The sequence below is a fragment of the Capra hircus genome, chromosome 25, assembly GCF_001704415.2.
Source record: "Capra hircus breed San Clemente chromosome 25, ASM170441v1, whole genome shotgun sequence".
In the NCBI taxonomy this organism is placed as follows: domain Eukaryota; kingdom Metazoa; phylum Chordata; class Mammalia; order Artiodactyla; family Bovidae; genus Capra; species Capra hircus.
The window spans coordinates 9,488,409-9,511,961 of record NC_030832.1 but is presented as its reverse complement, the minus strand read 5'-3'; the positions used below and the strand labels follow the sequence as shown (position 1 = coordinate 9,511,961).

General features: G+C 53.9%; 1 protein-coding gene and 1 long non-coding RNA gene across 8 annotated transcripts in view; one reads left to right on the top strand and one right to left on the bottom strand.

Annotated features, from left to right (window-relative positions):
• The window catches only part of CLEC16A (C-type lectin domain family 16 member A), a 236,784-nt gene extending 231,638 nt beyond the window's left edge, over positions 1 to 5,146 (bottom strand). For 6 of the 7 annotated variants that reach the window (XM_018040268.1, XM_018040272.1, XM_018040270.1 and 3 more), the window contains exon 1: positions 4,836 to 5,089. In XM_018040268.1, coding sequence (XP_017895757.1) covers positions 4,836 to 4,915 — 80 coding nt within the window. In that variant the 5' untranslated portion in view covers positions 4,916 to 5,089. Of the gene's footprint in view, positions 1 to 4,835 lie in introns of all 7 variants that reach the window. The other variant, XM_018040271.1, reaches the window with a different exon arrangement.
• DEXI lies at positions 7,361 to 22,151 on the top strand. The gene is made up of 2 exons (XR_311077.2): positions 7,361 to 8,342; positions 21,498 to 22,151. It is a non-coding gene; the product is annotated as a Dexi homolog (long non-coding RNA).

Genomic DNA, 23,553 nt, shown 5'->3' with positions numbered 1-23,553 from the left:
AAAGGCCCGAGAAACATCCCTGGGTTATGGCGGTGCTACCCTCACTGACTGTCAATAGGAGACAGCAGGCGTCCTGAGGGGGCACCCCTCCAGCTCAGCCTCCAAACTCAGGCCAGACCAGAGCACGCGGCTCCCCGCTTGCTCTCAGCCTGGTGTCTGGATTCGTCAGCAGGACCTGGGCTCTGTGGCCTCTCCCGTCCCACGGCTCTGCACTCGGGTCCTCCACCCTCTCTTGCCCTGACTGCTCCCCTCACCTAACAGCCTGCCTCCCCACTGCAGGCTTCCCAGACGCTGCGTCCTCTGCCTGCGGCGTCCCCCCTTCCAGCCCCCGACTACCTGGAACAACCGCTCATCCTTCACATCTCCACGAAAACTGCTGTCTGCCTACCAAGGATGCTCCTGGCTCGCCAGCTGGGGTTAGAGGGTCTCCATCTATGCTCCCAAGCTGGACAGGTGGGCATGGAGCCTGGAGCTCTCAGAAGGCCTGGAGGAATTTTAGACCTGACACAACCGGTGCCTCAAAGGGTGATACGATGAGTATGATATTCTGAGAAAATGAATCTGGACATAATGTGCCCTGAGCTCTGAAAAAAATCAGCACGATCTTAGGCAAAAGTTGAACATACCAAGAGCAGGTGAACGTCTGCCTTCTGGGGGTCCATTCCTCTTCTTCACTTTTCAGTGCCAAACCATCCCTTTCTCTCATTCTCTGCCCACTAGCCTGGAAGGAGCTAATGCCACCCTGACTCCAGGGAAGGGCGTAGTAGAGCACCCCATGCCCCCGCCACAGTGACTGACTCACGGACAGGCACGAGACCCCAGGTCGGTGCAATGATACTCACTTCCAGACTCCTGCCGGCAGCATTAAGAACAGAAGCTTGCTTTTTCGCAGGGGTTGCTAAGTTGATTGGATGTAATGGAGCATTCTGAGAATGACACCAACCGAGAAGATAGCAGAGACGAGACGTGGGAAGAAGCATATACTGACAACTTTGTCTGAACACCCAGACTCAGCCACAGCTTTGCTAGGACAGTGTGTCCAGTGGCAAGAGTCAATCAGATCCATCTGGGGCTGAAGGTGATTCCAGCGGGGCTTCCATCACTTGCAACCAAGAATACTCACCCACACCCAGAGGAAATCAGAATTAAGGCAACGACCCAACCCAACAACAAGAAAGTTCCAGCCGTTTGTGGACTCGCAGTCCCTAGTGAAGGGGATGCTTCAGTATCGATCAGGCAACTCCATCAGCCAAGGTTCTGCTTGTCCTTGCCATTGGTCTGGATTGCCATTGGTCTGGCTGATAAACCACCCATGATGTGCAGCAAACCACCTCTTACTATTTCAATCTGCCTCAACTAAACCACTAACTCCATTCAGTAGACAAAGACCACAGTACACAGCTTTCCACTAATTACCAGAAGTAAAACCCTACCTTACAAGAAAAATTCATCTCCAGTTTGAAAGCTAGGAATGGTATGAATAATGTGGTTCAGAAAAGGTTTCCAGGTCTCTGTACTGTCTTCTAAATTGTTCTGTACATTTCAAACTTCTCTTAAAAGTAAAGCCTATTTTAAAAAGGGGGCAGGGGAGGGCTTCCCTGGTGGCACAGTGGCTAAGAATCTGCCGGGGAAGATCCCACCTGCCACGGGGCAACTAAGCTCCTGCACCACAGCTACTGAGCCTGGATTCCAGAGCCCTCAAGCCGCAACTACCGAGCCCGTGTGCCACAACTACTGAAGCCTGCGTGCCCTGGAGCCTGAAGCTACTGAGCCGGCACCCCAGAGCCCGTGCTCCAGGAGAAGAGAGGCCGCTGCAATGAGACGCCCGTGCGCCACAACTAGAGAGCAGCCCCCAGTCGCCGTGGTGAGAGAAAAGCCCGTGCAGCGGTGAAGACCCCGCACAGCCAGAAATAAACATTAAAAAAAGGAAGCGTGTTCCCAGATGCTTTGTGTGTCCCCTCCCCAAACTGTCCTGAATTCAATTCAATCTCTCCACCCACACTGCCCCAGGTCAGGGCAAGAGTGCATTAGGAACTGCCACCTGTCACTGGTGGAGTGACCGATTCGTACTGGTTGCCGAGGACTTTCCCGGCTTTAGCACCGAAAGCGCCACGTCCTGGGAAACCCCTCAGTCCCAGGCACCCGGGATGGCTCATCACCCTGTGTATCAGATGAAGCCTTGTTCTGCCTCCAGCCTTGTGTCCCATAACTGCAGCCCCACCTCCACACTCCAGATACCCCAGGGCCCCCCTCCCATATCCTGCAGCTCCACGTGGGGCTCCTGCTTGTCCCTGACCACTCTGCTCTGGCTGCCTCCCCCAGAGAGCACCCAAGAAGGGTTCCCCCAGAGCCCTGAACCCACAGCAATCCCCGCACTTGTCACACCACAGTCAGTGGCTCTCTGTCTTCCCCACCAGCTTGAGAGCTCCCTCGGGAAATGGGCTGTTCTGTGCCTAAGTGCTGTTTATGGCACCGTTTACAGCTGTTTACAGCATTCTTTCCCAGGTCATTTTTGGATCTTCTAAGCCCCCCTCCAATACACAGATTGGCAGGCTCTTCAGGCTATAATATGGATTAAGCTGATCTGCCCGATCCAGGGCAGGCAACTCAGGTTTCCAAAAAGCACCCCACAGGCGCTGTGACCTAAACAATGAACTTGGGCAGTTCCCGGGATACTTCAAAGGAACCTAAATCCCTTTATCATTCCCTGGTTGGCCAGACAGCCAAGATGCCCCATTGGGCAGTGAGACTCAGCCAGGTTGAAAGTCTTCCCAAACTGATTTTTAGGATTTTTACTCAAAAAGACAGCATAATGAGTGCAAACCCTGAAGTCAAATCCTGCCTTTGACGCTTTTCGGCTGTTGTCACCTTGGGTAAGTGACTTAACATCTTCGGACCTTAGTTTCCACTCTAGAAAATGGAAACAATAATACTTCCAACAACTCATAAGACTTGTGAGAACTAAAGGAAATAACACACAGGAAGTCCTTAACAAGCACCTGGCACTGAACATGCATTTAATAATCACCAAAGTAATTTGAAAGGGCTCAAGTCGGGCAGAGTTAGGTGAGAGCCCGCAGGCACCTGGGTGCTGGCAGCACGCCCAGCCTCCTTTAGATAACCCGCCACCCCTTCTCAGCCTCACCCACCCAGCCCCTAAATTCCTGAAATCCTTAAGCCTCTCCCTTTCCCGTCCAGCTGCCCTCCCATCTAAGATTCCTGCCTCCCTACACAACCCCGTCTTTGTCCTAGGCCTCTCTCCTCCCCATGCACTCTTTCATCCCAACCCCGCAAAACCATTCCTCGCTACGTAATGACTCCTCCTGACTCCCTCTTTGAGACCTACAAATATTTATTAAGTGCCTGCTCTCTGCTAGAAAGGCACAGCTGAGAATTACGGCATCGCTTGTGCACGCGTGCTCAGTCATGTCCGACTCTTTGCGACCCCATGGACTGTAGCCCGCCAGGCTCCTCTGTCCATGGGGATTCCCCAGGCGAGAAGGATTCCCCAACCCACTGAAGTGGGTTGCCATTTCCTTCTCCAGGGTATCTTCCCCACCCAGGGGTCAAACCTGGGTCTCCTGCATTGCAAGCAGATTGTTTACCATCTGAGCCACCAGGGAAACCCCTATTTTTCATTAACCCTCTCCCCCAACCTCAAAAAATCCTAATCTCTGCCTGTCTGCTCTGCACCTCTCCCCATTCATTCATTTTTCTCTTTCTTTAAGCATCCGTCAAGATGCTATTGGGTGCCAGGCACAGAGCTAGATGTTGGGAATACAGCTTGTGAGCAAAACAAGCCCTCCTGGAAGTACCAGCTTAGTAACAGACACAAAAGTAGTAAAGACACAAAGGATAGTTGCAGGTTGTGGAGATGAATCAAATGAATGAAATCACGAGAAAGATCTAACAGAAAGGAAGTGGGGCAAGGGAAGCACTTTAGGTAGGGATGCCTGGGAAGGGCTTGCCCCACTGATCAACACAGCTACCATTATTAGCTGCCTACTGTATAAGAGATGCTGGCTCAATCTCTTTACGCACACAACATTACAGAACCTTTGCACAATGTTCACCATTCCTATTTGCAGATGAGGAATCAGAGTCTCAGAGAGGTGAAGCAATTTGGCCAAGGTCACACAGGCATTCAATCATGAAATCAGGATCTGAATGCAGCCACTCTGTGTACTCTTGCTTCCCAGAACCACCTTGCCACCTCCCTCCCCCTGAGCTCTACTTCTGACTCTTTATACTCCCCTAAGAAACTAGTTAGGATTTTTTTTTTAAAATTTTTGTCCTTTACTGAGCACTGGTAGAAGCTTCCACCTTTATGTACATTCTCTAAGCCTACCCTCAAAACAATCGTAGAAAGCAGGTGCTGTCACTATAGTCATTTTACAACTGAAGAAACTGAGGCCTAAATTCACGCACCTAAATTCAAACCCACATCTGTCTGGCTCCAGGATCCAGACCTCTGACCCCTTAAGCGGTCCAGTCTAAGAAATATCGCCCCGGGGAAGCTTGGTGCCCATCGTCCAGCCCCGGCGAGAACGAGGTCGGCATCCGTAAACGGAAATCTGCGTCTGTAATACCGAGCCTCTGAGAAGCGGAGCGACTTGCCCAAGGTCACATAAGAGGGGAGCTACGAGGTCGGGGTTCGAAGCTGGGCGCCCTATGTCCGGAGCCACAGCTCTTAACCAGCTCACAGCCTTCCCCGAGCGCCTCCCTCGGCCCTCCGCCTCCGCTTTCACACTTCCCAGCGCCCCCGGCCGGGCTCTACGCGCCCGCAACCTCAGCTCCCGCCCCGCGGCCTCCCCATTCTGCCCCAATACACTCACTTGAGGTGGTCCAGGGAGTGGATGTTGCGCGAAGACTTGCCATGGCCCCCGCCCACCCAGCTCCGCGAGCGGCCAAACATCTCGGCGGTCCCGGCCAGTCGCTGGCCTCACGGTCTCATGCCCGAGCGGCCGGCCGGCCGGGCGCCCGTGGCGGCGGCACAAGCAGAGGAGGCAGCGGCGCGGGTGGTGGGGACACCGCCAACCACCTTCCTCCCTGGCCCACAGCCCCGCACTGACATTCAGCCGGAACCGGCCGTTCGACCGCCGCGCTTTACGGCCGCCCGCCGCGAGGAATGCTGGGAGATGCAGTTCGCTCGCGAGGCCCCCTCGGACGGGACTCTACGAAGGAACTACAAAGCCCGACGTGCCCGCGGCCTTGGAAAAGAGGCGGGACGAGAGGAGGGGAGTCCGCAGTATCTTAGGGGTGGGAGGAGCCCGGAGAAACGTATCTGTGAAGATGGGTGAATGAAAGTTACCACGATATTAGCAATTATTACCTTTGCGGTAGGCTTCTCTGGTGGCTCAGAGGTTAAAGCGTCTGCCTGGAATGAGGGAGACCCGGGTTCGATCCCTGGGTCGGCAAAATCCCCTGGAGAAGGAAATGGCAACCCACTCCAGTACTCTTGCCTGGAGAATCCCATGGAGGGAGGAGCCTGGTAGGCTACAATCCATGGGGTCGCAAAGAGTCGGACACGACTGAGCAACTTCACTTTCACTTTCACCTTTATGATAAGAATAAGAATAGCGGTTCCTTGGCCTATGCTGTGTGCCACTGCGGTAAGCTCTTTACACATATTGTTATTTAATTCTCACAACAACCCTATGAGATGAGTACCTTTATTATCCCCTTTTTACCCAAGAGGAAATTGAATCACAGTGGGGTTAACTTACCCAAGATCATATAATTAGTACGTGGCAGACCCAGGGTTCAAACCCAGGCGCCCTTAATTTTATGCCCCAAGAAACGAAACTGCACCAAACCGGTAACAGCCTGGTTTGTCCTTCAGTCTTTTTTTCTACTTGAGTTAAAAAATAAATATTGAAAGGCCTTTGAGCAACAGTGTACCAAAACTGAACGTCCTGTACTTTCAGTGGATTTCTCTGGTCATCACCCCAAATCCATGCCATTTCCAAAACATCCACATTTTAAAAAATAAGGAAACACCCAATTTCTTACACCAGGCCAGAAGATGTATCTAAATTTCTCTCCTGGGTTGGAAGTGGGAAATTCCATGGAGGCGATACTGCCCTGTTCACCATTCACCCTTTTCTACACCTCAGTTATTTAAGGTCTACTGTGTCCCATTAACTGTGCTCAGTACAGAATTGGGCTAAGGGCCAATGTTCTCCCCAATACCTAGCACAAGGTTTGCCACATAATAGGTGTTCAACAGATATCAGAGTGAATGAATGAATGAATGGTTTGTTTCACCTTCAGCAGTTGGAGGATTAATGGTTTGCTCTATAATTCATTTAAAGGGGCATGAGAGAACCATGGAGAAAAAAGGGCAAGTTCTAGCCTCAAAACATACACAGGCCCAGCAGCTTCCAGGGTCCTTCTGTTTCTCTGGGCCTCAGTTTCCTAGTCTGGAAAAATGGGTAACATACTGCACTTCCCCCAGCTGGTTCCAATTAATCAATGCATGTAAAGCACCCAGCTCAGGGAGGCCTGAGATTTAAAAATCTGGTTGAAACCGCTTTGGGAGGCACTTTGGGCAAGGTCAGTCAGCCTCCTGAAGGATGTACAAGGGGTGCCCCTGAGGAGGGGAATCAGCGAGTGGAAGAGACTCACTTTTCTATGAACTTTTGGTTGTTTGAATGTTTAACCACGTTCGTTATTATTGCTGTAAAACACGTTTTACAACATAAAAACAAGAAGACTGCAGGTCTGACCTGCCGATAAGTTTCTTTACTCAGCTGTCCCTGAATTTTATTATGCACATTCCCCCCGTCCCGCCCCGCCGAGGGGTGGATCTTCCAGCAGCCAGAATCTGCAGAGACGAACGGGGCGCCAATTGATCTTCCCCACCGTGGAAAACTGCCACTTTCGGAAAGGCCAACATTTTCACTGGTGAGGTCCAGCGCCCCCGACCTGCCTCCTTTTTCAGCAGGTAAACTGAGTCCCAAAAAGGCGTGGCGCCAATACTCAAGTCCAGCAGGGTGCTGATGAAGCTCACGATTTCAAATCTTCAGCTTTTGTAGCCTTAGGATACCTCTCCGTTGTAACCGTGTTCTGAGTCTTTCCCCTCCCCCTACTCTGTCGCGGAACCGCAGGGCGAATCGGATTCGAGATCTTCCCAGAGTCGGGAATCGTGAAAGCAACTCAGAAGCCGGCGCCTGGAGGGTAGGCGATACAGTACCCTCCCCCGGAAGTCTCGGGCCAATGAGCACAGGCGTCGAGCGAGCCAATGAGCGCAGGGAATGGGGAGGCGACGAGCCAATGAGCCCGGGGGGGGGGGCCACGAGCCAATGAGGGCGGAGAGGGGGGCGGCGAGCCAATGAGCGCGGGGATGGGGGCGGCGAGCCAATGAGCGCGGGGCTGCTCCGGAGGCAGTGCTCCGAACGCGACCTGGAGGGCTACGCGGCGGCTGCAGTTATGGGCGCTGCGCCTTCGCGGGTGCCGGGCGGGATCAAGGAACGGCCGGGAGCGGCTGAGGAGACCGTCGCCGGGACTGGCCCTTGACGCTGAGTCGCGGTGGGGAGAGTCCCCGCAGGCGCCTCGAGGGCCAGTGAGCGGAAGCCGGGAGCATCAGAGGAGCCCGGGGCAGCCGCCGGCCACTTCGGGGAGGGGGTGGGGGGGCCCAGCCTGACCGCTGGAAGGGTCGACAGTGCGGTGTGGCCTCCTCTGCGGGTGGGGTGACCCGCCTGGCACCTCTCAGGGGCCGGGGCGCGTCCGCAGGGACCGACGCACATCTCTTGAGGGCACGCCGCCGGGGCCCAGGGCCGCCTGGGCCAGCCCCGGGGAGCCCCTGGATGGCTGAGCTGCCCCCGCGCCGGCCGCCCGGGCGCCGCAGCGGCTGAGCTCGCCGGGATCGCCGGGCCGCCGCCCGCCGCCCTCGCCACCCGCTGCATGCCCGGCGCCCGGGTAGCGGCCCACCTGGACGCTCTGGGCCCCCTGGTCCCCTCCGTGCCGCCGCCGCTCCTGCCCTCTATGTTCTACGTGGGCCTGTTCTTCGTCAACGTGCTGATCCTGTACTACGCCTTCCTCATGGAGTACATCGTCCTCAACGTGGGCCTCGTCTTCCTGCCCGAGGACATGGACCAGGCGCTCGTGGACCTCGGCGTGCTCTCCGACCCCGGCTCAGGCCTCTACGACGCGGACTCGGAGCTCGACGTCTTCGATGGTTACTTGGAGTAGGCTCGGCTGCCTTCCCCCGCCGCTCTCCCCACGACCCGCAACCGTCGGCCCGGACCGGGGCCCAGGTCATGCAGCTGCTGTTGATTGAGGGCACCGCCTGGCCAGGGATGGGACCCCCAGGACGAGGCCCGCTCCGGCCTCCGAGGCCTGTAAGTGCCCTCTCTGCGCAGGATGAGGGCGGGCTGGGGCGCTGGCGAGGAAGAGGGAGGCAGCCCAAGCCGGACACACACCCCTCCCCCAGGCCTCTGATTTCTCAGTCCAGGTCTGTTTGGATGACGGGAACGGCTTTTTCTTAGGCCCTTAGTTAGGGCTGGAAGGCTTCCCCTAGCGAAGGTGACAGCTGTTGAAGAAGGGAAGGGACACAGGACGCAAGTGGCTTCCTGGTTAGCCATAGTAGCAACTTCACAGCTTAGGGAGAAAGCTTTTGCACCCAAGTCCATTTGAGGCAGGCCTGTCAACGCCCCACCCCCACCCCACCCCTCATCCTTAGCCTGCATCGATGGTGACCTTGCCTTTTGGGAGATTCCCACTAGTCCTGGAAGGATGAAGACTTGCAGTGTTAAAAGAGGGAGGAAGCCAGGCACTGATCACCTTTGTCCTATGGCCCCTTGGAGAACTGGGTGGGGACTTAGAGCAAGGGTTCCTGGCTGTCGCTGTGAGAGGAGAAACCTCCTTCAGCAAAGACCCTGTACTTCCTTTGGCGTTGGCTAGGCTCCCGTTTTGGAGTCAGGTTTCAGGGGGCCCCAGCTCATCAGTTCCGCAGCTTGAATCTGCAGGGGCTGTCAGTTTCGCAGGCTGCTTTCACAGAGGAGGCCAGCTGGGGCTTGGTGCTGCGGTGGCTTTGCCTGCTGTGTTTGCAAGGCAAACTCAAGGGGCTTGGGGACCAGCAGGAGAAGGAACTACAGGATCCTTGCAGTGAGGTGTTAAAGCCCTGCCTCTGGGCTGCCACCAGAAAGCTGTGTCCGGCCCCACCTTGTGTGTTGTGGGAGGGAAATGAAGATTCAGCAAGGAGGAAGACGTGGCCAAAGTCACAGCCGGGAAGAGAGGCAGCAGGCTTAGATGAGAGAGGCTCTGGTGAGGGTTCAAGGGACATGCAGGAATTTCTCAGCTGAGCCCTTCAGCTGGATGTGCTAGGCACTGTCCTGAGTGGCAGTGGCAGGGGACACTGAGGTGGTGGGCAGGGGCTCCTTGTGGAAAACAGGCATTAATGCCACTCACCCTAAGCATGCTGCATTTACCCCTTCCTCTTGCCTGTCTTAGCCTAGATGACCATAGTCAGAGGGTGATGCAGGACACACTAGCAGTGGGCAGGACATACTAGCAGTGTCAACCTGGGGGGCTGACAGATTTCTTCAAAGAAAGCTTTATTTGAGCTCAGGGAGACCTTAGCAAGAGCCAAGTGCCCGGTGGAGCGTGTGTCGGCTTCCCTGCATACTTATCCAGTTGGGCGGCCTGCCTGCCATCCATCCATCGATTTGTTCTTTTCTTGAGCAGATGTTTACCCAGTACCTAGTGTGCTTGGGTGAACACAGTGAACAAGACAGACTCAGACCCAGGCCTCTTGGCACTTGGTGAGAAAGACAAGCAGGTTCCCAACAAGACTGAGATTTTTGAGAGCTACAGTAGAAAGGCGTGACATCCTCTCTTGCGTTCACTACTATTTCCTCGCTTAGAGCAGCTCCTGGCATCTAGTAATTGCTCAGTTAAATGCCTGGATAAGTGAAACAAGACTGGGAGATGGGCTGCTTCAGACAGGGGGTTCAAAGAAGGCCTCTCCGAAGAGGTGACACCTTTGAGCCCTAAATTGATGGAAGGAGCCACACGTGATAATCTGGAGAAAAGCAGTCCAGGCCTAGGGACCCACTAGTGCCAAGGTCATGAGGTGGGAGAGAGCTGGTTCTTCCAACAACTGCAAGGAGGCTAGTGTGACAGAACAGCCCCAGGAGAGGTTAGTGGGGTGGATGGGGCCAAATCATTCAGGACCCGGGAGGCCACAGCCACAAGCAATGGGAAGTCATCAGAAGGTTTTAGGCAGGGAAAGACACAGTTCTGGTCCACATTTTGCAAAGATAACTGGTGATTGTGGGCAGGATGAGCCATAAGGGCAAGTGTGGAAATTGGGAAGCCAGTTAGGAACTGGATAGTTGCTCAGGCCAGAGGTGATGGAGGCTTGGAAGAGGCAAAGTTGGTGAAGATAGAAAAACATAAACAGAGCAAGAATCCCTTTTGGAGGTAGAACCTATGGGATCCACTCAGAACCTATACTGAGTGTCAATGATATACCATGCCTGGTTCTAGGCCCTTTGCGTATTCACTCATTGGGTCATTCAACAAATGTTAGCCCTGCCTGCCCTCACACGTTCAATCGCCAGGTGGCTAAGATCCCCTGGAGGAGGAAATGGCACCCCACTCCAGTATCTTTGTCTGGAAAATCCCATGGATAGAGGAGCCTAGTGGACTAGAGTCCATGGGATCGCAAAGAGTCGGACACGACTGAAGCGCTGAGCACGCATGCGCACACGCTCTCCTGCCAAGCCCTAGAGATCCCAAGATGAGTCCCCGCCCCCAACTAAGCCTTTGACTTACACAGTTAGTGCAACTTGGTGATGAATGTCTTATTTTATCTCTTCACCACATCAACTGCAACACTTCCCATTCCAATGAAAATATTGGCACTCTCTGGATCAAAAAGCGAAGCCCAAATGCTTCAGCATATTTTGCAGCCAACACTGTTTGAGCAGAAACACCAGGAAATGTATCTCAAGGACACCCTTGAAAAGCTTTCCAAGTGACAGGGCCTGGGGCTGTGGGAAATACTGGTGCCTGGAGAAATGGTGGGAACCAGGCGCAGCGTGCCTCCTTGCTCAGTCCCAGAGCCAAGCCACGGTGGCCTAGGTCCTAAAGACAAGAAGCCCAGACTCCAGTTGGGGAGGGGTGGCTAGTAGCAAGAAAAGCCTGTGGGAAGGATGAAAGATGATCTGACTGCACCTCCTCTCCTGGCCCCTTTCATAAGCAGAACACCAGTAGTCAAATCTTGCTCCTTCTCACTCTTTCTCAGGTAGACGGTCTCCTGTTGCACACAGGCCAATCCAGGAAACACTGACCACAGGCGTGGGCCAGCCAGGCATGGGGGCTAGGGTGATCTCAGGATGAAAGGTGCACTCATTTTTGCTCCCTCTCTGTTTTTCCACATGACTCAGTTTCTCAAATGCTTGTTGAGCACCTATTGAAGGAGGCAGTATTAGGCTCCCCAGGTGGCTCAGTGGTAAAGAATCCCCTGCCAGTGCAGGGTACTCAGGTTTGATCCCTGGGTTGGGAAGATCCCCTGGAGGAGGAAGTGGCAACCCACTCCAGCATTCTGGTCTGGGAAATCCCATGGACCGGGAGCCTGGTGGGCTACAGTCCATGGGGTCGCAAAGTGCCTAGACTCAAGTTGACCTAGGTTCAAATACCAATCCTAGTTGTGACCTTGGGCATGCTACAGTACCTCCCCAGGTGTCAGATTCCTCTTCTGCAAAGCAGGGGTCATAATCTACTTCGTTCTGAGGATTGAATGAGATAGATGTAAAGCTCTTAGACCTTCCTCTATGTGTGTGACACATGAAAATTAACGACTATTATTGTACACTCAGGCCCTTGTGAATGTAAAAACCTGCACGTACCCTCAAGTATGCATATTTATATCCCACGATGAGCACGGTCTTCTCTTGTGACTCAGCTGGTAAAATATCCGCCTGCAATGCCGGAGACCTGGATTCCATCCCTGGGTTGGGAAGATCCCTTGGAGAAGGGAACGGCAACCCATTCCAGTATTCTGGCCTAGAGAATTCCATGGACTGTGTAGTCCATAGAGTAGCAAAGAGCTGGACACGACTGAGTAACTTTCACTTTCTCTTCTTTCATGAGCAAGAGAGGTCTGGCTGCCTGAGTGCTGGGCGGGTCTGGGTCTGGACCACCAGGACAGACTTCCCCCTCTGCCTGGCTGGTCTGGGACCCTCAAGAGACCTTTTCCGTCGCCCCATGGTCTCTAAGGCCACCTGATCTGGAGAGCTGTGGCTGTGGTTTTCCTCGAGTATTCTTCGTTGCCCAGGAGCGGGGCTGGGGACCAGGCGCTCCTTCCTGGGAGAGAGGGCCGCTGCAGCTGGCCCAGGCGCTGGGGAGAGTCCTCACGTCCCAGCGGTTCCTGTGCGGAGGCAGCTTAGTCGGATTGATTTGTCCTGGTTCCTGATGAAAGCAGCCTCTGCCTGCCAGGGCTCTCTTGGCGTGGATGGAGAGGAGGCGCTCTGCACTGGAAATGGAGGGACTGGAGAGCGTTGCTGCCCGAGTCAGCATAGCCTGGGGGAGGCCAGGTTGGGAGCTAAGGGTAGGCGGACTAGGTCTGCTTATCCCAGCGTTTCCCAGATATCAGTGTTCTGACTGGTGCCACAGCTCCTTCCTGACCCGCCTGCCCTAGTCTCTTGGTGGCAGTCTGTGGCCTGTGCCTTCAGCAGAACACTCAGGCTGGGCATCTGGCTTCCCTGCTCAGAAACCCAAACCTCCCTTGGGGATGCACACGATAGGTTCAGATGGTGGGAGAGGCTGCGGTGGAGCTCCAGGGAGGGGTCAGGCCAGACGGGGGAGCCAGGTGGGAGGGAGACAAGTGGTGGTGACGTGGGAAGACGGGTGCACCCCCAGGCCCTGTTGCCTCCAGCTCTCTGCTGCCCTGAGGCCCCCTGGAAAGTGTGCTGTCCGCCCCACTGGACAGGTGAAGACCCTTGTATGTGTCTCAAGACAGCTGAGGTGCTGGGGGCTCCATTCCCTCATGCCTGAGTTGTGCAAACTGGAGATTTCATCCAAGGGAAACCCTCACAGCCCTTGCCTCTGTTTCCTGAACTCAGAATTGAGGGGCTCCTGTCAACTTGAGCCTTGGAATTCCTGCATTATGTGCCATCCTCCCCTCCTGGGACTTCTGAAAGCATAGTTCACTTTTGGGAAACCAAGACCACAATAAAAAGGACAATCAGCCACATCCCCCATGTCCATGTCTCAGAGAAAGAAACTGAGGCCTGGAAAGGGGGGATGAGGGACCAGGGGTACAAAGCTAGCAAGACAGCCAAGCCCCTGACCCAGCTCTGAGGGAGGGTGCAGGGGTGCTCCCAGCTCCCCTCTGTGGCTCTGCCAGGCCTGCCTCAGATGTTCTCTTGGTCCTTGGTCTGAGTTACTTTTTTTTAACTTTATTTTGAAATAATAATTACACAAGTTGCAAAGAATTCCCATATATACTTCACCCAAATTCACAAGTCATGTGTTCATACTTGCCATGCTTGTTCACGTGTACAAATGCTACTCTGGACATGCATGTGTGTATATATACATGCTTCCGTGTGTGTGTATATACATGTGTACATGTATGAATATTTTTCTGAACCATTTTTGAGAACAGATTGCAGATATTATGTTCGTTTACTCCTAAATATCTCAGTGTGTATATGCTTAGAATGAGGGCTTTTACTTAAATCATCACAGTACCACTGTCAAAATAAACACATTTAATGTTGATAACACTCTTAGGACCAGTCTGAGCTGTGACTGTTCAGATTTCACCAGTTGTGCCAACAGTGTCCTTCCACAGTGAAAACGCAGGTTGGGAAGGGAGTCGAGGCCCAGGAGCCAATCCCAGGTCGCCCTTGTCATCCCCCGTCATGTCTTAAGCCGTCTTTAGTCTGAACAGTCCCTCAGTCTGTGTCTTTCGTGACACTGACATTTTTGAAGCATGCAAGTCTGATATCTTGTAGACTGTCTCTCAGTTGGGGTTGTCTGATGTTTACTCCTGAGTTTAGCTTCAGATGGTGTACTTTTTGGCAGGAATACTACAGGGAAGCGAGCATGTGTCCTGAGTACATTGTATCAGGAGACACGTGGTGTCTGTCAGCCTCATTACTGAAGATGTTAGCTCCGACCACTTGGTTAAGGTCTTGCCTGCCACCTCTCTCTGCTGCAGAGTTCCTGTTCCTCCCTTTATAGTTTATGAAGAAGTATGTTTGTTCTAGTGCTTAATTTCTTAAAAATCTGTCTTTTTCATGTGAATTTATTTTTAAAAGACTGTTTATGTCACTGAAAAGAGAAAACCAGCATCACTTGGCAAGGATAAAAATACTAAGTGCCAAAGTCATTAACTTCTGGACAAATACTAAAGCCCGCTAAAGGCACAGGGCCCCCAGCTCTTTGTCAAAAAGTCAAGTTACCAACTGTCATGTGATATACTCTAGCATCAAAGTGGAGCTTTCTCCTTCAGGTAGCCATAAGGATTGGCCAAGAACCAAAAGTCACTGGCTCCCTGGGTGTCTCTCAGGTTTATCCCAGGGCATCTCTGTGGACCCCCTAAGACTGGTGCTTAGAGGCTTTTCAGTCAAATTTGGGTTTAAGTCCCAGCTGGACTAGGGCCTTCACCTCCCCAAGCCTCAGTTTCATTCTCTGTAAAATGGGGAAGATAGTGGTCCCTGTGGAAGGGCTCAAATCTGCCTCCCAGTGCAGGAGATGCAAGAGACGAGGGTTCAATCCCTGGGTCGGGAAGATCCCCTGGAGGAGGAGATGGTAACCCACTCCAGTATCCTGGCCCGGAAAATCCCATGGACAGAGGAGCCTGGCAGGCTACAGTCCAGTGGGTATCCGGGAGTCAGATGCGACTGAGCTGTGAAAGCAGTTGAAGGGCTCTTGCACGTTGGGTGAGATGGGGATGGTCCCGTAGTTGATTCTTGATCAGTGATACCATCAGTGGTGATGGTGTGTCAGACCCAGAGCAGGTCGGCCCAAGGCGGCTTCCTCTTTCTCGGGCCCCTTTCCTCTGTGTGGGGGCCAGTTGCCAAGGAGGGCGTGTCTGTTGGGCAACCTCTGAAGCAGTCCGAGGGTGGTGGTAACTGGTGCCCAGGGAGCCAGGTGATGCTGGTATCCTTGTAGCTGGCAGCCCCTGCCCCAAGCCTGGGGATGGCTGGGACCTGGTTCCAGAGTCAGTCACCCCCTGAGGGGGCAAGCTCCATACCTTGGAGTCCTTCCTGCCAGGGGCCTTGGCTCGGTGGTTGTAAATAACTATTTCCAGTTTCCCCTGAGCGTCACCCCATGAAACAGGTGGGGCAGGGCTCATTAGCTCCATTAGACAGGGCAGAAAACTGAGGCTTGGGGAGGTTCAGGGACTCGCCCCAGACACCCCGCTGTGAGGGGGCCACGTGGCGCCTCCTGGCCACACTCAGTGCTCCCAGTGAGGCCTCGGCAGCAGGCGTCCCTGGGAGGCAGTGAGCATGCCGAAGCCTAGTGCAGGCCGGCTGTGGATGCCCTGTGCCCAAGAGGGGCACTTTGGAGCAGAGGAACCCGGCCCAGGCTCCCTTTTTGCAGTGCTGGGAGTGTCTGGCTAGAATTAATGGTTTCACTTTCAGCATTTATCTGTTGCTTTCTGTTTATGACAGATGGTCTTATTTTTTTTCATTCGCGATAGTGACGTAAAGATTGCTTTTAAAATTGTGCAATTTGCCGGGGAGAAACAGGCCAGTAGTTCAGGTGGTTCTTGGCTGTGGAAGGACTCAGAAGGCCTCATGGAGCCTGGGGCGCAGGCCAGCTGGAGGCGCTCCTGATGAGGAATCACCACAGAACCCGTGCTTGAGGGGCGGCAACCGCCGACTCAGAAACCAGCATCCAGACCCTCTGGAGAAGGGCCAGGACCCCGGCTTCCCCCAGGAGCCTGGACCCAGGCAGACAGGCGAAGTCTCCTCCGCCCTTCCGCTTCCAGCCGCGCACTCGTCCACCAGACACGGCAGAGGCCTTCCTGTGCACAGCCTGGTGCTGAGCTGGCAGCGAAGACCCGGGGCCAGTCATACCCGCTGGCGTCGGTCTTTACGGCTCTAATTGGCTGGTGCATACGTGGAGAAGGAGGAATGGGCAGTGGGTGCCCAGCAGGCAGGGTCTTTTGGAGGACAGAAGGGTTACCCTTTAGAAGACCCCCTGCACCAAGGAGACCCCCATTCCCAGCCTGTGTTTTCTAGCTGAGAACAGGTGGGGACATGGAGGGGAGGGGCCATGTGTGCTGGGTATTGCAGGCATTCCACCAACACAATTTCATGTAATCCTTGTAACAAACAGCTAGCAGTTTGTTTCAAATGGGGACACAAGCCCAGAGAGGTTAGGTGACTTGCTTGAGGTCACACAGCCAGGAAGGGGTAGAGCCTGAAGGACTCGAGACTGGCCAATTCCAGACCTCTCCTGGGCTGTCTCAGAGGAGCAGGAGAGTGGGGCGGCCCAACTGCACAAAGAATCCTCTTCCAACAAGTTCAGAGCATCACCCCACCATCACCTTTAAGACAGATCTCAAAGCGTTTCCCCACGGATAACCAGACTGAGACATTGCTTCTTAAGATGAATTAAGTGCCCAACTTATCATTCTGATGACAAACCAGCCAGCCAGCCATTCCTTCTGTCCAGCTCTGGGGAGTGGCCTGGAAGGAAAGGTTACAGTTTCAGAAAGAGAAAACACCCAAAGCCAATAGCTAATGACTTGTTGGTCATGCTTTAAGGATGTCAGGAGGTGGCAGAACCCACTGCCTAGACTCTCTAAGCTGCCGCCTCAGAATGTTCTCAGCCTGGGGCTTCTGATGCCAGAGGAAAGAAATGAACTAGGTGCCAAGAGGAACTGAGAAAGACGATGGGGTTAGACCACAGAGCTTCAAATCCTGGCTCTGCCATTTGTGAGCTGTGTGACCTCGCTTGGTTAACTTAACCTCTCTGAGCCCCATCTGAAATTCAGGGATGATGGTCCTCCTTGGCTCCACCTCCTGGGGTGGTTTGGAGGAATGAATGAGCTAAGCCATGAGTTGCAGCAGATAGTACAAGGTGAGCACAAGTGCTTGATAATGTGTCAGCTGGTTTGCTGTGAGGCCAGACTTGCAAGTCAGAGAAGCGAGGAGGTTGGTCTCTAACAGCAGCAGTGTGTGGCACAGATGAGGGGAGCCAGGACATCCTCCCACCAGTAGAGGCCTGGGGCCACACCTCTGTCCTCAGTGCGCTGTGTGACTTAGGACAGGTCATTGCCCTCTCTGGGCCCCTTCATTCTCTGGAGTGACCAATTCAGGTCAGGGTCTCCCAAACCTCTTAGGATACCATCAGCAATTTTTGCCATATTTGCTCACTGCCTGAACTGTTATCTGAACTGTTATTTATGCAGTTAACACAAGTTAAACATATACTTACACAAGTGTTAGTCGTTCAGTCACGTCCGACTCTTTGCGACCCCATGGACTATAGCCCACTGGCTCCTCTGTCCACAGGATTCTCCAGGCAAGAATACTGGAGTGGGTAGCCATGCCCTCCTCCAGGGGATCTTCCTGATCCGGGGATGGAACCCAGATCTTTTGCACTGCAGGCAGATTCTTAACCATCTGAGCCCCCGGGGTTATGCAGTTACTATCTTCAAACCAGAGGCTCTCTTTTTAAAGTGAAATTAACATGGTGGAAAGAGAGGATCTTTATGGTATTACTATCAGAAAGGGAAGACTGGCATCATTCTCCATAAAGAGAAGGTGACCCTGCAGATGAACAATGAGAATTCTAGCGGGAGCTGGCGCCTGAGCCTGTTCCTTCCGGAAGTTAGTGCATGTGACAGAGTCGCACTAGCCAGACTGACGCCCGCCTGTTTGCAGTCATGAGCATCGGGAGGGGAGTGAGGCCCTGTTCCAAGTGGGGGTCCCATGTTCTCTAACAGCCCTTCCCCCCAAATCTGAAATGGGCTCCAGTTCAGTCCCCTGCCTTGGAGAGTGGGCAGTGAGCCCTGGTAATGCTGAATTGGAATGAACAGTCTGCTTTCCTGGATGCCAGAGGTCTGGGGAATCCACGCTGACCACCACAGGGAACCCCAGAGTCCCCATGGGGGAGGGAGGTCTGCAGAAGATGGGCTCCTGGTGGGATGGGAGGGGAACTCGTGAACACTTTTCTGGAGGATGGAGCTCTCCGACGCGCTGGTTGCAGCCCCAGCTTCCCCTCTGGCCTGCCAGGTCCTGGGTCATCAGTGGGAGCCAGGGACAGTCTTTTGAGCAGTGAAAGGATGTGTTCCTAGCTGAGCCCTAGGAGATGAATCTGCCAAGGACACAAGAAACTGACCTGATGTGGCCCCTGCTAACCTCTCCGTGTCTCTCCCAGGGCTGGGCTTCCCAGATGGCACTCGTGGTAAAGGACCCACCTGCCGTTGCAGGAGACATAGCAAATGCAGGTTTGATCCCTGGGTCGGGAAGAGCCCCTGGAGGAGGGCATGGCAGCCAACTCCAGTATTCTTGCCAGGAGAATCCCATGGACAGAGGAGCCTAGTGGGCTGTGGTCCATAGGGTCGCAAAGAGTCAGACACGGCTGACTTAACTTAGCACGCGTGCACTCATGACCAGCCTTCAACCCCTTTCCACCCCAAACCAGACTACAGGAGGTTCTGAGGCCTGGTCACCAGTCCTCTCCCTACCTGGCGTGTCCTTCACACACACACACCTTTCCCCAGACTTGGCTCCAGCCATTCCTTGTGCTTCCTCCTGGGTCAGCATGGTACCTTGGGCTGCAGTTGCTCCCTAGATGTGTTTCAAAGGCAGAGACTACACTCATCTCGGTCCCCAGTGCCCAGGTCAGGCCCTGGCATACGTGAGGCGTGAGATTATGTAGTGTTTAAAATCTCCAGTGGAAAAAGTCCTGGAGAGCTGAGCATCCTTAAGCAAGTTTCTTACTCCATCTGAACCTTCGTGTCTTCATCTTTAAAATGGAATCATCATAACCTAACTCCTGGGGTGTTAGGAGTGTTGAGTGAAATGGCCCATGTGATGCTCCGTCTCAGGTGTGCAGTCCCCAGGAGCTGACCCAGGAGCAGACAATTCCAGTGCGCATTGTTTATTTGGGAGGTGGCCCAGGGGCTTCCCAGGTGGCACTAGTGCTAAAGAACCCCCCTGTCAATGCAGGAGACACAAGATCTCCTGGGTCAGGAAGATTCCCCTGAAGGCGGGCATGGCAACCCACACTAATATTCTTGCCTGGAGAATCCCATGGACAGAGGAACCTGGCAGGCTACAGTCTGTAGGGCCTCAAGGAGTTGGACACGAGTGAAGCAACTTAGCATGCTGTGCCCAGGAATTAACTAATGTGGAGTGGCAGGCCACCTCCACGGCCCTGGGCTCAGTCCTGCTCAGGAGCTCTGGGAAGCAGTGTAATGGAGAATGTGGCTCAGCGTTGCTCCAGCCACCACACGAGAGCTGGAAGGGTGAAAGTGTCAGGCTCTCAGTCACATCTGCCTCTGTGACCCCATGGACTGGAGCCCACCAGCCGCCTCTGTCCATGGGATTTCCCGGACAGGAATACTGGAGTGGTGTCATTCCATTCTCCAGGAGATCTTCCCAGCCCAGGGATAGAACCCGAGTCTCCTGCATTGCAGGCAGATTCTTTACCGCCTGAGCCCGCAGGGAATGGGGTGTTGATTCCCAGCTTTCTGGCCTTCACTGGTTGGAAGGCAGCTGTGGAAAGATGTTGGCGCTGCCTGCACTTGCAGCCTGTAGCCCAAGCAGGCCCTGGAGGCAGAGAGGCCTCAGGCAAAGAGGCGGGTCCCTGCAGCTGGAAGCTGCCAGGTTAGGGTGCCTCGGGACGGCGAGTGGACGAAGTTGGGTGCGGCACCCACACTCTGCCTAGGGCTCATGGTGCAGAGTGAAAGCTCAGGAGGTGGTACCTGCTCTGATGGCGAACTGTCTCCATCTCCATCACTGTCCCCGTGCCAGCCTCGCCTCCCACAGTTAAGCAACTTCAGGCAGGTCCCAACTTCAAACAGAGGTCTGAACCTCTGCTTCCTAACCTGTAAAGTGGGGAGATTCATGGTTCTCAGCGGAAGCAGTTCTGTCCCCTTGGGCGGCCCTAGGAAATGGGGTGAGCGAGCATTTTGTTGCCGCCTTTGGGACCAAGGATGCTGCTGTGCACCCCAGAACAGCCCTCCTGCCATGCCAGAGAATTGTCCTGCCCCAAACATCAGTAACTCCTGACGAACAATAACACGTGTGTTTACCGTATGTTTTTTAAGTGATTATTTTCCTAATATTGATTTAATTTGGCTGCATCAGATCTTAGTTGGGGCACATAGGATCTTCATTGCCCAAAGTGTTTGTGGGTTTACTTGTCCCATGGCATGTGGAATCTTGGTTCCCCAACCAGGGATTGAATCCATCTTCCCTGCATTGGAAGGTCAATTCTTATTAACCCCACCAGGGAAGTTCCTGGTGTCTGAGTTTTATGTGATGCTTGATGACGTTTGCAGAAGTAGTCTGAGCCAGCATCAAAGGTGGTGAGACTCAGAATTGGGGCAGGACTCGTGGGGGCTGTAAGGGGGGTGGGCATGGGAATGTGAGATGCTGCAGGCACAGCTGGACCCAGAGAGAGAGGGGGGCAGGGGAGCCAGGTGGGGAGGATGCTGTGCCCTGGGAAGACGGGGCTGCTGAGTAGCTTGGCTGTGGCCACAGCCTTCCTGTAGGCGACGAGGCATCTTCCCGGCAGGGTGGGAGCTGCTGCCAAGCCCTGCCCACTCCCTGGAGCTCATGTCAGCCAGCTGACCCCAGGCGACCCTGAGCAAGCTACCCCCCTCCTGCCTCAGCTCCCAAGATGCTCCTCCTGGGGATTTTCTGCCAGGAGTGAGACAGCCCTTCCTCTCCCTGGTGAAACTGCACTGCTTCTCCAGCCTGTTGCTTAGAAACCAGACACATTCATTAAAACTTTTTAATAAAAAATCATAGGGGACTTCCCTGGCAGTCCAGCGGTTAAGACTTCTCCCAGTGTAGGGGGTACGGGCTCAATCCCTGGTCAGGGAGCCAAGAGCCCACGTTCCCCACCTTTTGTGCTAAGTCCTGTCCAACTCTTTGTGGCCCCATGGTCTGTAGCCTGCCAGGCTCCTCTGTCCGTAGGGTTTTCCAGGCAAGAGTACTGGAGTGGGTGGCCATTTCTTCCTCCAGGGGATCTTCCTGACCCAGGGCTCGAACCCGCCTCTCCTGCCTCTCTTGCACTGCAGGCAGATTCTTTACCTCTGAGCCACCAGGGAAGCCCTAAGACTCCACATACCTCCTGGCCAAAAACACCAAAGCATCAAACAGAAGCAATATTGTAACAAATTCAACAAGGACTTTAAAAATGGTCCACGTCCAGAAAAAAAAAAAAATCACAGGACAGCAGCGCCAGCCTAAGGTCGAGGTTCCTGGTGGTTCCCCAAGTTCAAACCTCTTGGTGGATGGGGTCAGGTCAGTGCTTCTGTGCTAGTAACACCCCTTTGTCCCTCTTGCCAGGCCTGCTCCCCTCAAAAGCTCCGTGCCAACAGAGAGGTTCCAGTCCGGGCCCAGGACGGTGGGACAGAGAGATTGAGAATGGACGCCAAGGTCCGGGAGGCACGTGCCCCCGCCCAGAGGGTGAGGCAGGGGTGCCCGGAGACCTCGCCTGCCTGCGGCGTCGTGCACACAGCTTCGCCCTGGCTCCTGACCTTCCGCCATCTCAGTGGATGTTTACATGAACCCAGCCAGAGTCAGCCTCCCTGCTTTCCACCCCCGGCTGCATCTGCTTACCCCACTTAACCTTCGGAGAGAGAGGACACGTCGTAGACGAAAGCGACTCCCAGCTCTGTTTTATGCCAGTGGAGCTCTAAGCCCGATGGGATCTGTCCCGAGTCCAGGCTTAGATGCAGCGACTTGCTTCCGAGAGAAACTCAGAAGGAAAAGAACACCTGGGGGGCTGAGGGTGGGGTTTGGACTCATTCATTTCAAGTTGTTTGCTTGCCATCAAGTTGCCAGAACTGATACATTGTGCCAGGGGTGGGGACAGCCACTCCTCCAGCCAGAAATATTTTTTGAAAATGTGAGTGGTATGAATACTTGACTTCGATAAACCTGTAAAAGCAATACTTAGGAGGCTAACTTCTTTCAATTAAAAAATGTATGCAACTCCAACCCCTGGGGGCCCTGCCTTTTTTTTTCCCCCTTTGAGATTTGGGAAAGGAGTCCTTACACAGAACCTCTGATAAAAGAGCAGAAGAGTCAGGACCTCCACAGTTGGAGATCCAGTGGGGCTTGGAGGGTCTATCCAAGCTGGGCTGGTGTAGGAGTCCCACCTGGGTCCCCTCCTGGCGTCCACAAGCCTCTGACAAGCCAGGATCCACCTCGGGTGTGGTGGGAAAGGCCTCATGGCCTAGCTGAAAATGAAGCTGGAGGTGGGGATCCCCTGTGTTGGGCGTGTTGTGGTGGTGGTTAGTGGTTAAGTTGTGTCCGACTCGGCACCACCACGAACTGTAGCACACCAGGCTCCTCTGTCCATGGTATTTCCCGGGCAAGAATACACTCCAGGAAATCCCATTTCCTTCTCCAAGGGATCTTTGCAATCCAGGAATCAAACCTGCGTAATTCCTTACCACTGAGCAACCACTTGGCTCCTGGTAGACCTCCCCTAGAGATAAGGGGAGTGAGCGGGTGAGAGAAAGAGCAAACGGCTGACTGAAGTCAGGTCCACTTGCAGCAATTCTGTCCAGTTTGCAGAACACCTGATGCTTTGCAGAGTACCTTCATGTACACACTGTGTTTAACAAGGGGTGGCTGGTCAGCTCCATTCTGCAGGTGAGGAGACTGAAGTGTGGGAGAGGAAGGGCCTTCGGGTGATTCTAAGAAAGGGTGCAGAGAGGCGCGGACAGAAGACTTTTGAGAAAAAGGAGCGGAAGGAGGGAGACGTTTCTTTGGAGGAGAAGCCTAAGGGGAGAAGCAAGTGTTTAAAAGTGCATGGACAAGACTTCCCTGGCAGCCCAGGGGTTAAGACTGTGCTTCCAGTGCAGGAGACATGGGCTGGATCTCTGGATTGGAAGATCCCCTGGAGAAGGAAATGGCAACCCGCTCCAGTATTCTTGCCTGAGGAATCCCATGGACAACAGAGCCTGGCGGGCTACAGTCCATGGGATCGCAGAGTCAGACATTAAAAAAAGAGATATGACTAAGCGACTGAACAACAGCATATATATACAATTTAAATGCCTTAAAAAGTAAATAGGACTTCCCAGGTGGCACAGTGGTGAAGAATCTGCCTGCCAATGTAAAAGACGCACAATCCATGAGTTTCATCCCTGGGCTGGGAAGATCCCCTGGAGGAGGAAATGGCAACCCACTCCAGTATTCTTGCCTGGGATATCCCATGGACAGAGGAGCCTGGTGGGCTGCAGTACGTGGGTCAGAAGGAGCCAGACACGACTGAACACCCGTGCATGCACACATCTCTCATTTAAAGTCGTCATTATGAATAATTAGAGCCTCTGATCTCATTCTGTCACCCGTGAACAGATCAAAAGCAGTGGGGGTGGTCATGCCCACC